The sequence below is a fragment of the Syngnathus floridae genome, chromosome 6 (genome assembly GCF_059516105.1).
Source record: "Syngnathus floridae isolate MCC-2025c chromosome 6, RoL_Sflo_1.0, whole genome shotgun sequence".
Taxonomy (NCBI): domain Eukaryota; kingdom Metazoa; phylum Chordata; class Actinopteri; order Syngnathiformes; family Syngnathidae; genus Syngnathus; species Syngnathus floridae.
This window is the reverse complement of record NC_142418.1, coordinates 11,779,301-11,796,538: the sequence shown is the minus strand read 5'-3', so window position 1 is coordinate 11,796,538 and position 17,238 is coordinate 11,779,301. Positions and strand designations below refer to the sequence as shown.

The window sequence follows — 17,238 nt, the reverse complement described above, 5'->3', positions numbered from 1 at the left end:
TGCACAATGTTTTCAGTGTGATTTGAAGTCTTAATAATGAAAAATGATGGATACTTTTGAATTAAATTAAATAAACACAGAATTCGTTTATTGATTGATTGACATGACATAACAGTAACTCATTAAAATTGTGTGTGTGTTTGTGTATACTCCATGTACACACACGTACACAAGAATGAATGAAGGTAAATAAAAAAATTCTTCCATCTTCATTAGCATGCTCGAAAAGAGTAGGAAGGAGAAAAATAATTAATGCTTAAAGTCTTAATTTAAAACCATAGAAAATAGTAGTGTATTTTATTTTGAAGGGTAATGCATTAATACTTACGTCGACGTTTTCTAAGCATCCGAAAAAAGTTTTACTTTAGTTTAAAAGAAACTGGACTGAGAAAAAAAATTCAATGTGCAAGATTTGCAGGCGTTTTTCCTTGTCCCGCCTTTTGAAGCCAAAAATAAAGTTTGAATTGACAGCATCTTCACGCGTGGTTTTAATTCAAATAAAATACGTTCAATAACCTAGTTGGTTTGACATGAAAAATCGGTCCGATTACATGGCGTGATACCTTGTTCCCACCCAAACAAACAGCATGTGAAGAGATGAATAAAAACTGCGGGATTCTCTTCCATTTAATGCTTCGGGTACGCACTCACGCTTACACACGCGCGCACAACACGCACGGATTATACACGCGCACAGGGATTGGACTCCATCCGTTTCTTCAGATACAAGAAAAACAAGTGCAATGCACACATTTCACAGGACCCCGGTAAGGTACTTTCAAGGCCTAAACAATTGTAACATGATGGGCCAGTGAAGCAACGTCATATTCTTGTATTGAAACTCCACGTTTATTTTCTTGCAGACTGAAAATTAAATTTTTATTCTTAACGTTTGAGAAACTGAAAACTACTTGTAAATTTGTCAGTCTATCCACAACACTAACAGTACTGTATGAAGTAGGAAATATAATATAATATAATATAATATAATATAATATAATATAATATAATATAATATAATATAATATAATATAATATGATATAGAGAAGTGGTTCAGAGAATGGATGATGGTTGGATGGACGGGAAAAAAAGTGACCAAATCTTTTTCGATATGGGAATATTCTAATTCCCATTGCACCAATATATAACAGTTACATTTGGACATTATTAATTCACATAACTGTAAAATAAAATGGTTAATGTAATCAAATACTTATATATTTAGTCTAAAATAACATAGATTCAGTGAGAGGAGTTCATGGCGCCATGTTTTCCATATGTCTCAAATATTGTAGCAGGTCCTCCCTTTCTGGTTGAATGCAAAGCAATTAATGAAACCAGCCTCTGGAATGCTGAAATAAACACATTAATAAAACTGCTCCACTGGAGTGATTTTAATTATTAAAAACGTATAGTGTGTTTTAAAGTCTGTATGCGTACTGCCATTTATAATTGAGAATCCCATCATCTGTATTGACCATGTAGGCTAAAATCGACCTTTTAATAGGTGTCTATTTGTTTTGGTGAAGTACTTGCAGGACACCAGGGGTCAGAGGCCATGATCAGGATGGACCCCCAGAGCACAATAAACAGAGCAGAGAGATGCTGAGGTCAGGAGCCAGAGTCAAAGGTCAAGGGCTGCTAATTAAGAGGCTATTTCCAGCCATTCCCCAGTGACCACTGGCTGCAAAAAGTGCCCAGAAAAAAAACAACAGTAACGTCCTAAAAAAAAGATGAGTCAGCAAAGGTGCAGAAGAGCAAAACAGGAGCACATTTCACTTCATGGAAATGTTACATTGTACATTATAATAGTCTGGAATATGGAGCAAAAGCAAGCAAATTTCTCCAGATGAAATCTCTGATGCAGCAAGAGTTGAATGATTTCTGCCCAGTGAGTCTCCACATTTTGGAGGGAAAGTCGCTCTGAGCCGTTTATGCTTCGTGAAAGAGTCTGTAAGCGAAGCTTTAGCATAAGAATGGAGACAGGGGCCTGTGAACTCCTCTGAAGCCGACCATCCTCCCACTCTGAATAGTGGGCCATTCATTTGAGCCTTGGCCCTGGCCTAAACTCCCAATCGAGCTGATTTAATGTATCCTACAAGGTGCTCCTCATGTATACACGCCTTCCACACGTTTAGTGCCTCACCTTGTGAGTGAACACAGGCACTGAAAAGCCAAGGGGGGGCTTTCTGCCATTGGGTATTTGTGCAATTAGGTTTTCTCTCAGATAGTCCTCAATAATCTGGACTTTTTTTTTTATTAGTTTAACTATCTTGATTTAAAAAAAACATTTATTTGGGTTTCCCTCAGGCAGTTATTGCTTAGTTCTGGCTTACATTTGAACTCCTGAATGGAGCTAAACAAAACAATCAAAACACTGTTAAATCACAGAGAGGTGTTTCTCAGTAAACCTGAGTTCTCTTTGTGGAGTCAGATTTTTTTATCCTATTAATTCTGTCAGCTTTTTATTAAATACGCAGTTAACAATTTGGGTTCACATTGTTAAGTAAACTGTTGATATTTTACTCTAAAAAAAAAAAAAAGAGATTTGCAGTGTTTGTAGCACGCATTCAATGAACTTTGAATAGTTCAGATTTTTTTAAAATCCATTTAGTCTGAGGTGCATGATTCAAGATAAATTGATGATATATTATGCTTTGTTTTTTAAATCTAGTTAGTTTTAATTCGTTTTCAGGGTGGCTTTGTTAGTTTGTATTAGTTTTTTTTTCCTTTCAAAAACACAGTTTTAGTTTAATTTTGGTTAGTTTTAGTAATAGGTTTTGCTCTTTCTTAAAAAATGTGTTTTGCTTGTGCACAAGAATAAAACAACACCATGGTAAGTCACATAAAACATTTTGATAATACATGTATACATTTAAAATTGAGCCCAATGGCTCGTGCATAAAATGTATTGCAATAGACGAAAACGAAGGACATTTTTGGTTCATTTATAATTATATCATAATCCAAACAGATTAACGTTTCAGTTTGTTTTCTTTTTTTTAAAGCATTTTTTTCATTTTATTTTTCTTAGGATTTTTTCATTCAATTGTAGTTTAAGTTATTTTGTTAGTTTTTGCTCACTTAACTAACTTTGCTAGGGACAAATTTGGATCTGTGCAAGCTACTATTGTTTTATCGGCCCTGCACAATGCGGTAGGTAACAAGTTACCACATGCGAATAGTCTGTGATTGGCTGGCATTCACAGTCAACAGCTGCAAGCTAACATTTGCACTGCAAGCTGAATGCATGAAAATATATCATGCATGTCTTTGGTACCCATTTTAAGACAGTAATGCATATACAAAATTATTTAAGAATATAAAAAGATACTACATGTCGTTATATTTCCCCGCCATCCTTTTGAGCTGTGAAAGCACCTCAGGAATTCAAAGGCACATTCCAACAGGCTGGTTTTAGGTCATTTATCATTCAGCATTTATATGGACGCAGGGGACTCGAACCGTGTCTGATGTGTGACTGCTGTGTTAGCCTTTGACCCCAGACTGTCTGGAGGGCCGTGGTGACAGAGGAGTCAAGGTCAAGGGGAAGGGGGTTGGGGAGACGGGGAAGGGGACGGGCGGCATCTGACGAGTGGAAGGGTTCTGTGTCTGGGAGTGCAGAACTCAGACAGTCTCAGGCATCTAAGTGAGGCCAGGCAGGGTCCTTCGTGGACCCCTTTTACATCCAAAAGGCTGCACTTTATCTGCTGCACAGCCCTGGAAGGAGAACTGATGTTTGCACAAAACACAAAGCTGTGTTTGTCTCACCTTCATCACTGTTCTCCAAGGAGGATGGTCCAGTTCCATGCTTAAATGCTGACTCAGTATTATTTCCCTTTTACGATGAATTGTCGGATTTTACTGCTTGTGATTTTGCAGACATACCGCATAGATAATATAAACAATTTGACTGAGATTTGTGCTGTTGTTTGTTCGTGTGTATTTTGAGTGGCGAAAAAGAGCCATTGCGGTCACTTCCTGTTTGTGACATGGCAGCACCCCCATTCAATTAAGACCTCTTTCTACTCTTGAAATGCATCAGCTTCAAAACTAGTTGCTATCAATAAATTGCCAGAATGTTAATTCAACACAGTACCATTTAAATGAGTTCAACAATGTTTATAGTTGCTTCTGCATAATTTCCCAATAGTTGCACTGAGTAGTGCTTTAGTGTTCTAAAAAGTTCTTACTTTCCCCAAAATATCAAAATATGACTACAAAAAGAGACCAGAAGCAGCTCCGCAATAAGTATTAATTGATGCGACTTTTTGAATTTATTTACATAACTCCATCATATACTCCGTCTGCTCTCACTGCATAACTCACCAAAGTGCGCACACACACCCAGTCACAGATATAATGTCACCTCCCTCAGACCTCCTGGGTGATCTGCAGCGGAGCGTGTAGCCACCTGTCAATCACTCCTTCTCGCCCGCCTTAAGAGAGACATTTGGCCTGGGACAACAACAGCCCTGTCCCTCCCCATACATTCTGCCTCTCTTAGCAACCATGGCTGGGTGACTGAGAGGCTTTGTCCCCTCACAACAGGAGCGCGCCATTGAACCCAGATGCCCGTAGCAACCAGAATTAGAGGTTGCCAAAAAGGGGTCTTTTCTGTGAAACTAGGGTGGGGTGAAAGCTCTGTTCTCGTCCATACGTCTGGGATTCATATCACAGGTCTGAATGGAGCCCCCTCCTCTTTTCAAAAGCTGGTGGAACGGACCGTAAGAAGGGGCTTGCGGGGATCGAATAGGATCATGCTTAATCTTCTGTTCCTCGCCACTGTGGTCTGATCGAGACATTTAAAAAGCCTCTGTTGACAATTAGTGGAGTGGGTAGATACCTGGGGCACACACAGGTGGGAGCTTTCACTGATTTTTTGTGTGTGTTTTGGGAAAACTAAAGCCTACAAAACACATGTAGCGAAAACAGAAAGGTTTTATACTAAGGGTTCCAAACTCAATGTTGGAGCCACTGGAGATAAGTCTGGCTGTGTCTGGGCCACATCGAGTATTCCACAAAAATTCAGTTTGAGTATGAAAAAAAAAGTACAGCTAGTCCAATCTTAAATAAACAAACAAACAAACAAACAAACAAACAAACAAACACCCAAGCAACGCCAAGACAAGAAACGTAGGGCCGCATATCATTAAACTTGAATGGCAAGTAGGTGGCCGCAAAATATTATCTAAATTGCCCATGGGCCGCAAGTTTGAGACCCCTAATTTAAATACCTGTAGTTTATAAAAAAAAATTATGGACTTGCATAGGGCTTCGTCAAGGCATTTTATGGCTCAGTTTGTTAGACTTTTAACACAAATCCCTGAAAACATTAACAAGTGCCGTTAAACCTTGGAAGGTTGGTCTTGCTAGTTAATAAACACAGTGGAACTTTAAAGTTGAAAACAACCCTGAGGCCATCTATTTCAGAATTTTCCCAACACGTTCAGGAAAAACATGGTAGTTGAAAATTTGCCCCAACTGAATGAATCAATTAATTGAATAGCCCTGGTGTACAAGAACCTGTTTTCAACCTACATGATATCATTCCCGAAGCGACCCGACTACATGTAACATGGCATACAAATGCAGCGTTAAAACTGGCCTTCATTTCCATGGCGACGGGCTTCTTTCTTATTATTAAAATATTTATTTAAGAACTCCAAACATGTAAACATAACTGTCAGTAGGTGTCAAACATAGACCTGAAGAACTAAAGCACTCAAGGTTTTGTGTTTTTTAGAATTTATGTATTGACCAACATATATAAATTAGGTTTCTGGTTAATGTACTGAAATATCAAAACATGCCATTTAGCCAACAATATCGTAGAAATGTATATTTGTTCAGATCCGTTGCATGGGTAGCGCTTAAGTATTTTTGATTCACTTTTTTTTTTTTTTGCACTCTGTTAGAAAAGAAATTTGTGACGGCGGCTTTGTGGCAGACACTGCTCCACTCTCTTCGACAGCAATGCATTTAACACTGCTTGACAAACTCACTCGCCCAAGCTGTCGAAAACGAAGATGAAAAATGTGCATAAATAGGACGCTGCCTATTAATTTCTACAGAGATAGTCCACCTGTCCAAATTCGCCACGTCTCATGCCATCCACGGAGGTGGAGCTTCCAGGGCTGTGAAGGACCCAGCCTTCAAACCGGCCTTGGAGGATGCAGCCTGTGAATTTGGACGCAGCTAATGTCTGGACCAAGGGTCTGAAACTGCTCACCTGAATGTTTAAGGAGTTTCTCTCCTACTGATTCAAATGATCAGCTAATCCAATTCTGCAGAAGCCTGATAATGATCCTATTTGAATCAAGCAATTGTGTTTCCACTATTTTCAATAGGGAAAAAAAATCTCAGAGGTTGCCCCACAACACAGGACAGACCTCTAACGTTCCACTGTACTACTTTTGTCATGAATGAATATCAGCAGGCACCCTCCCACAACCCCCCCAATGTTAATTCTGTCTTTCTATAAATTTCATAGCCATGTGTAAAGGATTACAAACTAATCTCAACCTGCAAACACTATGGCTGGCACACAGTGTAAACAGACATTTACTGGCATGCTCTTTATCATTAATGAGCGTCTCTGTGGCCCCTTGTTTGGAAGTATGTTTTGTGCACTTTCCATTCTGGAGGCGTTGTTCTGTACTCCTTTCCCACCCTCTCTATACCCCCCCCACCTGTCAATCAAAACATCACGATAGAGCCATTTGAGCCCAAGACGCTCAACTTGGGTCTCATGAGGCCCCTGGGCCTAGTGCACCTGCACCTTTAAGGAGGCTAACTGTCATGTAAACAATGCCTTGAATTAGTTCTGCATTTGTCCTTTAAGTAGATGGAGAATAAACATGAGTCAAGTTGGAGCGGGAACTGGGATCCAATGTGAAGGGCTATGTGTGCGTGCGTTCGTGTGTGTGTGTGGTATTAGTGCAGAAATGTGGGAACCGTTTCTCCCAGTAGGGCGGCATCTCCTTTAATTGGAGCACTTGTGGCATCATTACCTCCTTTACTCAAACATGCTCCTGAAGACAAAAGCGGAAGACTTAAGATGGAAGCCTGTTTTTGTTACCACTGAATGTGGAGATAAACTCCTTGCTGCTTTTCATTTGTGGGAAACATCTAAAGGAATTACACAATGCCTGTTTTCCGTACTGGTCATCCTCTGTCAGATCGATGGAATGAAACACTGACTTTGACCTTTATTACTTGCTGCCCTTTGAACTGAGGTCACATTGAAAAGGCAAGGGCATGTTTAGTCACCATAGTGCCCCTTGCATGTGTTGGAGCCTTCTTCACAGTCTGTCTGACCCCTGGCAAAAGTGCTTGCTGGAGATCTAGGACATACCCTTCTTTTTGTGTATAAACCAACATTTTCTTTCAAGGCCATTTGACACTGAGTGGATACACCTTGTCCATTCGTTGAAAACTCAATTATGATTCTCAAGAGATATGACTGAATAGAAAAACAAAATGCATTTATAAAGATGTTGAGAAATAGGCAGTGTCTTTATGTCCAAAATATTCCTTATATAATGCACTATATAGGCTTTACGCCATTGACTGAATGTGCAGTGAGAAAAACAATGGTGAACTCAGATTTTGCCACAACATACTTGGAACATTTGTGTGCATCGATGGTCACTCAATCGGTTAACGTAGACCACAATGCATTGTGAGCAGGAAGTGTGGCGTCAGTGAATAAGGAATTGGGGACACCACCATTGTCTTCACAGACTTAAGAGCCTTAAAAAAAGTAATAGAAACATCTCTTGGTGCAATTTGATACAGTAGACTACTTAAAATATTTTGAAATTCAACACCTTTCTGACACTTGAGCAAAATCAGTCAAATGTGGAATTTATAAGTTGCAAATATTTTCTTTACATACCATGAACACACAGCAAAAAAGATCATCTTGTCCAGTGACTCATTGATGATTTTTATACATCCAAAAATAACATTTACCTCCCACAAAAAATCTCACTAAACATTAAAAAAAAAAAGTCTCACACGCACCGGAAATTCTCTCACTATACCGAATAACAGGCAGGCAGACAGACTGCCAGACACACAAAAAACTCAAAGTCATACATCAAAACATCCATGTGAAAAATGGGAGAAATGTTTTAGGCCTATACAGTACCTCATACATTCAACCCAAAATTTAAAACCATGACATCAAGCAAGTGTGGCTGGATTCGACACACAAAGCGAACCACAAGCGAACAATGCAAACAGCGTTCCAGTGATCCATTCTAATTTTACCCGTCATCACACAAAAAACATTTGATCTGGCATTAACATCATTGCAATCTGGAATTCTCAGACAACAACAAATCAACATTAGCTCAGAAAAGATCAGAGTTATTGTGTCCTGCTTGTTTAAGGGGCGAAATTCGTATTGTGAATTCACTTGAGTAAATACTGTCTTGAATTAGACCATGGAAACTATTTAACTAAACAAACTGATCAATTGACCTATTATTTACACGTTAGATTGTTTATCCAACCTAAATTTCTAGAAATATACTCACTGGTTGGACAATACACATTTTTTTGGAATGAATTATTGTATCAGCAAGATTATAAAAAGGTACTAACAGAGAACAGCAAACCACCATAATCAAGACAATGGGTCAGTTCTGCTCCATGGTGAAATTTGACTCGGTTCTAAAAATAAATCAATAAAGGCACATAATTAAAAACACATTTAACAAACAACCAATTATACAGTAAAATGTGTCACTTCAAATGTGTCATTGACGAAAATAAAATATTTCATATGTCTCATCGAATGAGGTTATTTACCGTCAACATTGCATCTCCAAGGTCATCTTGTGCAAGTTGCATGCGCGTGCGTGTGTGCATGCGCGTGTCCGTGTTCATTTTTAGTAAAACCAGTGCTGCCACCAAGAGGATAATAAATGCAACGATAGCACCTCGCTTAAAATATTGTACTAATGTCAAACTAGTACAATTATATTTTAGTGTGTAATTATTATTTTTGTTTTTGGTGCTCAACGTTTATAATTTGGGTAAAACGTTTTTAAAAAGCTTTTACAGTGTTAAGAACTTAACAATATTGCACAATATCCACAACACTAACAATCTACATGGTGCAGTTATTGAATGACTGAATGACTATATGAATATATTCATTTAACCTGAACATTGTTGGCCTCCAAAATAAAACACTTACATGTCTTTGTTGAGCATGTGATTGTTGTATTGTAGGACTGGTGGAATACTCTCCTCCTCATCAGGCACCTGCAAACAATTTCAACATCAGTCAGGGGTAGCAACTCTGTTAACTGCCATTTTTACCTGAAAAGTTGGAAAATAGATATTAATCATGCATAATCACAGCTGCTTTCTTCATCACATTTTATCATCGATAAAGTTGCACTTTCTGTGATTTGTGCTAGAGCGGAGCTCGTTCCTATTTATTGCATTGTAACTTTGTTGTATTCAACTTAACTTAGTGATTTCCCGCTAGTCGTTGCTCTAATGAGGTGAGTTAACAACCGTCGCTGACTCTTGGTTACTTTACTATACTAAAATGTGTTGTGACTTGCAAAAGGCACTTATTTATGACATTGGTGGAGTCACTAACCTCCCAGTAGGGTTCATCGTCAAAGCAATTGTCATCCGCCGGGTCGCCCCAGATGGGTAATCTTAAAATAAAACCTGTAAAGGATGCAAAGATGTCATGAAAGTGCACCAAAACTATGGAAGGACCTGGAGAGTTTTGCGGTGTATTTAGCTTACCAACCATGATGCCTCCACCCACACCAAAACAAACAGCCACACAGATGCCTGCAGCCTGATGACCACCTTGCCTTGTGGGGGTCATGTGTTCAAAAGCACCCTCAAAGTCAAAGGTGTTAATCAGTCTTTTCAATAAAAAAGAAAAGAAAAGATTCAGGGTGGTCAAAAGTCTGACTTCATCTAAAATCCCATGATGCCGACATGCTTCTCACCCTTCTTTACCATACACCGACTCAGAGGCAGCTGCAGCAGTAATAGCGCCCACAATGCCACCTATGAGCCCAGGCATGGCGTGGAGGTTGTGGATTCCACATGTGTCTTGAATCTTCAGGTGCTTCTCCATGAATGGCTGTGAAAGAAGTGTCACAAAGTGCAGTTCAACAACTATGAAGTCACGCCTCCACGACAGGTGACAGCATTTTGACCCTAATCAAAAGTGGCTGATGACCAGTCTGCACTTTTACCAAGTTCTCATTCCACGCTAAATGGTATCAATTAAAAATAAATCATATTTAAAAAAAATAGGATTATGTGGATAATTGCATATTTTGGCCTTTTTTTGTTACACTGAACTTTCCCCTAATGAACAACGACAGTGACAAAAGTATTGGTACACCTTTTTAATTAACTTTACGTCTTGGTATCTGAGGGATTCATTGATTTTTTTTCAGAATTAACTAATGCATCAACCCCTTCATGTCATGTTGCTTTGTACTGGAACAGAAATGGTACTTGTTCCCACAAAGTATAGAAGTGTACAATTGGCTCTTGAAGAACCAAGGGAACTGAACTTGACCAACATCAAAATGCTCGTTAAGATCGACTCTAAATGTAAACAATACCGTGAGGAAGATATAACCCAATGTGGAAATGACACCGCAGCAGAACCCAACTATCAGAGACCCGTAGGGCATCAGCATAAATTCTGCTGCAGTTCCCACCGCAACACCACCAGCCAAAGTGGAGTTTTGAATGTGGACCTGTGCAGAAGACAAACAGAAATGTTCGTGAACTAAATTAGATTCTCATCAAGTCCCTCGGGGAGTGTTACCATGTCTAGTTTCCCGTGCTTCTGGAAGAGGCTCGAGAAAGCCACAGTGGTGAGCACTGTTGAAGCCAAAGCCAGGTAAGTGTTGATGGCGGCTCGGTGCTGCCCGTCGCCGTGGTCGGCGATAGCTGAATTGAAACTGGGCCAGAACATCCACAGGAAGAGAGTTCCTATCCATATATATGTAAATAATATTAGGAAGAAGTCAGAGCAACAACAAAGCATTTGGTGACGCGCGCCAACCTATCATAGCAAAGACATCTGAGTGGTAAACTGAGCCCTGAAGACGACTGCTCTGATCCAGGTTGGGTCGATAGAGCATCCACGAGATGGAAAGGCCATAATAAGCACCGAATGTGTGGATCACCATGGAGCCTCCCGCATCTCGAGCCTTCAGGTCAACAAGGGTTCGTTATTAGTCACCAAACAGGTTTTTTGATCTGTGCATTCCTTTCAGAACTGAGCCAGACTTGGTTTGCTGGTCAGCCGAAGAGAAACAACCATTGTGCTCCCACTCACGTGTATGACAGTGAGGATGATATATTCCTCCACAGCAAACAATGTGATGCCAAACAGGGTCAAGATCATCAGCTGGACTGGACTGACTTTACCAAGCACGGCTCCATAGGCAATCAAGCAGCCCGCCACACAGAAATCTGCATTAATTAAACTTGAAGAGACAAATAGAACATTGAGGAGTCACTAAAATTGTAAATACTGATCAGCTTTCTTAAAAAAAAAAATCTAATGTAACTCTATTGAGAAGTTGACTGTTTTGCTTTCTGTGGAAACAGTTGGTGGAATCCATCAAACATTTATTCGGTATCAAAAAACGACTATGAGCATCGCTTGTTTTAAATAATTGGATACAATTAGGTTGAAAAAAAATCGGTCAATCGTACTTTTCAACGCCAATTTTTATCTTTCCATCAGTGTAATCCAGGGAGTGGAACCAGCCCTGCATTAGGAGCGCCCATTGGAGGCCAAATGCTGCGATGAGGAAGTTGAAACCCACGGCGCCAAAACTGTAGCGCTTGAGAAAAGTCATCAAGAAGCCAAAGCCCACGAAGATCATTACGTGGACATCTTGAAAACCTTGACAAAAAAAGCTGTGTTAGGACATCGGTCACGCACAATAACGACACAATAATGGCACAATAATGGCACAATAATGGCTCATTATTTAACATTTGTATGACAGGGGAAAAAAAAAAACTGTCAAAAAAGCCTTTAAGGGAAAAGTCAGTCCCAAATTTTCCTTGTAATAATATGTATGTTCCGTGTAGCTTGACAAGTCAAAACACAGTGTTCTGATTAATGTTTCTTTTGTGGAATTTGAATTCAACAGGCAAAATCCACTTGTATTTATCCATGTCAGGGGGCGGACATTATGCAACTTGCAGGAAGTGGCAAAATGGCAGCCCCCTGAGATACATAAAAACAAATGAATTTAGCAGCTTAATTCACATTCCACAAATGCAATATTAATCAGAATGTCGTGTTTCGGCTAATCGGGGGCACATACAACATATTATTGTAAAGAACATTTTAGGGTTGACTTACCCTTTAAGGTTGCAATTGTTTGACCCTGTGACAATGATTTTCAAAAATTATTTTCCAAGGAGGAATAAGTGTTTGGAAAGGTGACCAAAGTCAACCAAGGTCCTGGACTGGATTGTGTTGCACTTTATATTAAATGTCTTAAAAGTCAACTTATAAATGTATTTGCTCGCATTTTTTTTCCCTTACAGAATATGAATATATTCTGAAACTTGGTCAATGTATATTTAGTTTTGGTGAAGACTAAAAAGGTGTGTCTATTTCATAGTTATTTTAAAATTATTATTTATACATTAGATTACTTTTTATTTTTAGTTTATTTTTTTAATACAAGTATTTTGTGACTTTACCTCTGTACATTGTCAGTGTAGATCAGTGATCATTGTTATCTATTTGAAAGGGGAATTTTTTTAACAAGTCCTGCTATTGGCTCTCTGAGGGATACCAGCATCACCCGCTGGTGTCCTTTACAAAAACATGACCACAAACCATTTGAGACATCTACTGGCACAATATGTTGTCACTGTGAAACATTAGGAGACATTAGTAACAGCATAGTGTAAAGTGGAATGCAGGTAAAGAAAACAGCCTTTATTTGCCTCAATAATAATAATAATAATAATAATAAAAAACAGTTTCTTCACAATATTACCTATGGTTATTTGTGACACAACACAACAGGTTGTTATTGATCTCATCATGAAAAAAAAGAGAGTATAAAACCAGGATGTTATATTTATTTTAGCAAGCCTGGTGATAAGGCTAACAAACTAACCTTCAAGAGAAATAATCACCTGTTGACGTCAGCAATGTCAACTCATTGCATATAAATCAATTGATTCCAGTCCATTGTAAAAAGTCATTTGAAATTATTCTCTAAAAGTAAAATACAGACACTTCATTCACAAATACTTCAAGAGCAGAGGTTGTATTGAGCAATTTGTCATGGAAAAAAAGTGACACTGATTTATATAAATTTACTTACTTGGGTATCTGAAGTAGAAGTCATTCTCAATGTCACTTGATATATTTTCTATTTTCCGATGCTCTATCCAGTGTGCATCGGACTCCTCATCATAACGAATAAAAACTCCAAACAAGATAATCATAGCTGTTTGCCAAACGATACACACTGCTGGAAGACTAAGACGAACATTTGTATTTTTAGTACGATCACAGAATTCTCTGAAGCTTTGAACGCTGCCCATCCTGTTGAGTTTTCTAATTTTTTTTTTTTTTTGCCAATTTTGATTGGGAGTTGATTGATTCAGCTTGGAAGTGCTCAGGTGCAGTTCCTAACAAACTGAACGCCAAGCTCATATGAAGGTGAGCAAAGATGAGAGGACACTCCCACAGTTACTCCCTCGACACTTTCTGGAAGGCTGACATGCAGTGCCAGGAGGTAACCGAGTACAAATAGTATTTATGTACTCACAGGAAGTACATTTTTCAGGTATCTGCACTTTGATGGATTGCTGTGTTTATTTTTGAGATGCTTTACTTTTACCCCTGACCTTTGAAAATAGATGTCAGGACTTTTTACTGCTTTGTCATGCTAGGCTTGTTACTTTTTTTTACCTAAACTGAGGATGAGACAAAATGATGTAAACACAGAAAGGTGAAGTCACATGCTGTTCATATCTTCATTGATTGATTGATTGAGATATTGGGGACTTATAAGGCAGTTCAATAATTCTCCAAATAGAAAAAAAACACGAGGTGTATTTTTCCATTTTTGTTATAAATTTTAAAGTGATAAAAGCACAACAAATAGATTATTTTGATATCACAGAGGTCAAGCCAGCTTGTTAGGTCTTAAAAATTGTGTGAATTGTTACATCATTTTTCCCTCTTTTTCTCAGTACAAGACTGTGAAAGTTTATAAAAAAGGGAAAACATTTTGCTTGCTCACAAGTTTTCTCCCCTTAGTTTTTAAAACAGGTAGCATACATACAGTTGAATAAAAAGAACTATGTGTATATTAGCAAACAATGGTTCTACCTTTGAAATTATTATTTATTTCTCAAAAATGAAAGCATATAAACACTATATGGGGGGGATAGTATTGGTTACTCCTCCCACATCACAGTGTGCATGCATGTTTGTGGTGTGTGTGTGTGCGATGTAATGGAGATTTCATGGAGGGGTGGGGGGTTGTTCTCATGACCTCAGTAGTCAGACCCTGTCAAGCATGCACTGTAAATAACGTTTCCCACAAGACATGAGAAAGGTGCTTGACAGGTTTGACTCAGTCAACCATTACAGCACCGGGCTCAAGGTGAATACAGGTGACCACAGAACAGTTCCATTAACACACAGAGTCTGTTTAAGTCGTAGTCGTATGATTTTTTTTTTAATCAATTATGTGTTTTGATATTGAGGAAAAACAAGGTCATCATCAGATGAAAACACACCTCGCTGCACTAATCATTTGTGTTGGCATCACTGTCTTGGTGATGTCATTCAAGCACATGCTAATACTCCACTGGGATCATGCTCGACTTCGATTCATATTGGCCTACACGCTGATTGGCAAGATTTGGTCTTCTACAACAAAAATACTAGTGGAGTCCTGTTTTTCAATATATTGTAGGCTACTTTGGTTCATATCATATATTGGGTTTCGGATCAAAAGATGAATGTCACCCAAAAGGTCAGAATTACAGCTTTTATCTTGTGACATTTACTGTACACTATATCAGTATATCTCCTTATTTCCATCAATCACTCAATATACATCTATGTAAATATTTTTTCCCTTTTACTGAAAAATGAATAACGGCCTCCTTGACTACTAATAAATAATCTCTCTCTGGTTTTTATCATCATTTGGGAAAATTGTTGGCATCTTTGAAAGTGACAGCACACACACTCTTGGCAAAGTTTAAATTTGTCATTTATTAATATTATAAGGACTGAGCAGACCTCAACATGTTTTGTCAAATCATTACAGTGTCATTAAATGATGAGTCAGCTGCTTTTCCAATTGTAGGAAATCTTCATGTGGGAGAAGATAACGCTGAATGATTTCTATAACACGTGACTCAGTGGTGAGCTCATAGTCCTTCTTGTTCTTAAATGGTAGATGTCCAGCAAGCTCGCATAGTGCAACATTGAGAGCGGACTCCTCTTTGGTACCAAAACAAGCTACTCTGGGCCACACGGCAATGCGTACGCCTTTTCTTAATAACTTGTCATTATCCTCTTCGCAGGGTGGGGCTCCTCTGGTCATGAAGAGGTTGTGAGCGACATTGGCCTCCACTAGGAAGTCAGTGACATGACAGATGGCACTGGCGACATCCTTCACTCCCTTGGATTCAGTGTAGAATAGAAAACCTGCAGGAAATCCTCCCAAAGTATAAAATCCTTTGTCGGGAATAAGCGGACGAACAGGAATAGTTTCAATACTGAGCTTATAATTCAAGTAATATCCATGAAGATGTAAATGATTGACAGATGCAAATGCTCCGAGACTGTTGAAGCCTACACGAAAAGATGGATCAGAGCTGAGCAGCACCGATTCAATACCAACTTGAACGGCAAGCCTTGTGAGGATTTGAGGAAAGCAGCGTGCTGGATCTGGAACAAAAAGACAATGTCCAAACTCCAGAGGACTGACATTGACCAACACAACAGTCTTACACGATTGACGGCCAATTTCATGCCCTTCCTCAGATTCCTTAATCATCTCAAATATGATCTCATCTGGATTGACTTTGTTAAAATTAAACAGCTCAGCATTAAAATCTTGCTGAATACTTAGGATCTCTTGAGGCTTTCTTCTCTCTATTCCTCTCTTGACATTTAACTGGGCAACAAAACCACAGGGGCCAGGCAGGATACGTGTCTGTAAATCCTCCAAACGGTAGCGAAGGAGCCCCCTCTCCATCCTGTCCATCCATCCAGCTTGAATGGCAGTGTCAAACCTCGATTTCCATGCCGACGTGTTATTGGTATTGACGGGCACATCTTTTATAAAGTCTTGATTCCAGTAAACAAACTGGACTGGCATGACTGTGGAGGTGGGTGGAGGGTGTTGACGTTTTACATTGCTTGCGTAGATAAACAGGCTGGCGTCATTTTGCGTCTAGTCGTATGCCAGGTGTTTGGTTCCAATTCATAGGGTGAAAGGACAATAAATATTTCAGTCAGAATATCAACTACAAAGTAAATCATACGTATGATCACGCAAAACAAGTGACTTACATTTGTGCACGTTTAACTAATGGTGAGCTCCTGTTAGTTCCCGAATAGCTACGTTGTTCTTCGTCGTTGGTATTCGTATTTCCGGTTTGAATTGCCAAAACAAAAGCTATCCACAGTTTTCCGGCCGTGACTTGACTGTTACCTGTGTTTATTTGTCGTCATCATCACGATAATATGAAGCGAGTAAATGTTTGAATAAGATATAAACAACAGTATTGTACATATATAGGCAAACAAAGCGCGTATCCTATATTATTTTACAATTGTTCAGCCCCTGTCACGTTTCTATTCTTTCTATCGGTTACACTTGCATTTCCTGCTTGAGATGCCAAAATAAAGGTATTATAATATTAGTAAGAATGGTATGAATAGAATCTTAACTTTAGTGTATTGTTACAGCCCCATGCAATACTCATCTTGTTTACTCATATTGCTAAAATACAGTACAACCTCGGATCTCAACGCTAATTTGTTCTAGAAAGAGTGGTGAGAAGTGAAACCGTTGAGTTCCAAAGCAATTTCCCCCATTAGAAATAACTGAAAACGTAATAATCTGTTCTCAGCCAGCAAGTTTTTACCCTTTTTTTTAATTTTCGGAGCGAAAATGTATAGAGTTGAATATGCTATATAAATTAAATAAGAA

General features: G+C 38.8%; 2 protein-coding genes across 3 annotated transcripts; both read right to left on the bottom strand.

The window, feature by feature from the left end:
- Positions 1-7,500: 7,500 nt before the first annotated feature.
- On the bottom strand, positions 7,501-13,763 carry rhcgb (Rh family C glycoprotein b). The gene is made up of 11 exons (XM_088379637.1): positions 13,375-13,763; positions 11,732-11,924; positions 11,349-11,499; positions 11,073-11,220; positions 10,833-10,999; positions 10,624-10,761; positions 9,994-10,130; positions 9,782-9,906; positions 9,627-9,700; positions 9,213-9,280; positions 7,501-8,683 (listed from the first exon to the last, which is right to left on the bottom strand). Exons 1-11 carry the CDS (start codon positions 13,595-13,597, stop codon positions 8,650-8,652), a joined length of 1,458 nt encoding a protein of 485 aa, XP_088235763.1. The 5' UTR covers positions 13,598-13,763; the 3' UTR covers positions 7,501-8,649.
- A 1,505-nt stretch (positions 13,764-15,268) lies between these two features.
- gdpgp1 (GDP-D-glucose phosphorylase 1) lies at positions 15,269-16,824 on the bottom strand. Of its 2 annotated transcripts, XM_088379641.1 has the most exons (3): positions 16,596-16,824; positions 16,032-16,476; positions 15,269-15,968 (listed from the first exon to the last, which is right to left on the bottom strand). In XM_088379641.1, exons 2-3 carry the CDS (start codon positions 16,399-16,401, stop codon positions 15,337-15,339), a joined length of 1,002 nt encoding a protein of 333 aa, XP_088235767.1. In that variant the 5' UTR covers positions 16,402-16,476; positions 16,596-16,824; the 3' UTR covers positions 15,269-15,336. The 2 variants fall into 2 exon arrangements, with proteins under 2 accessions (XP_088235767.1, XP_088235766.1); XM_088379640.1 differs by having other exon boundaries at positions 15,269-16,476; positions 16,596-16,814.
- Positions 16,825-17,238: the final 414 nt, after the last annotated feature.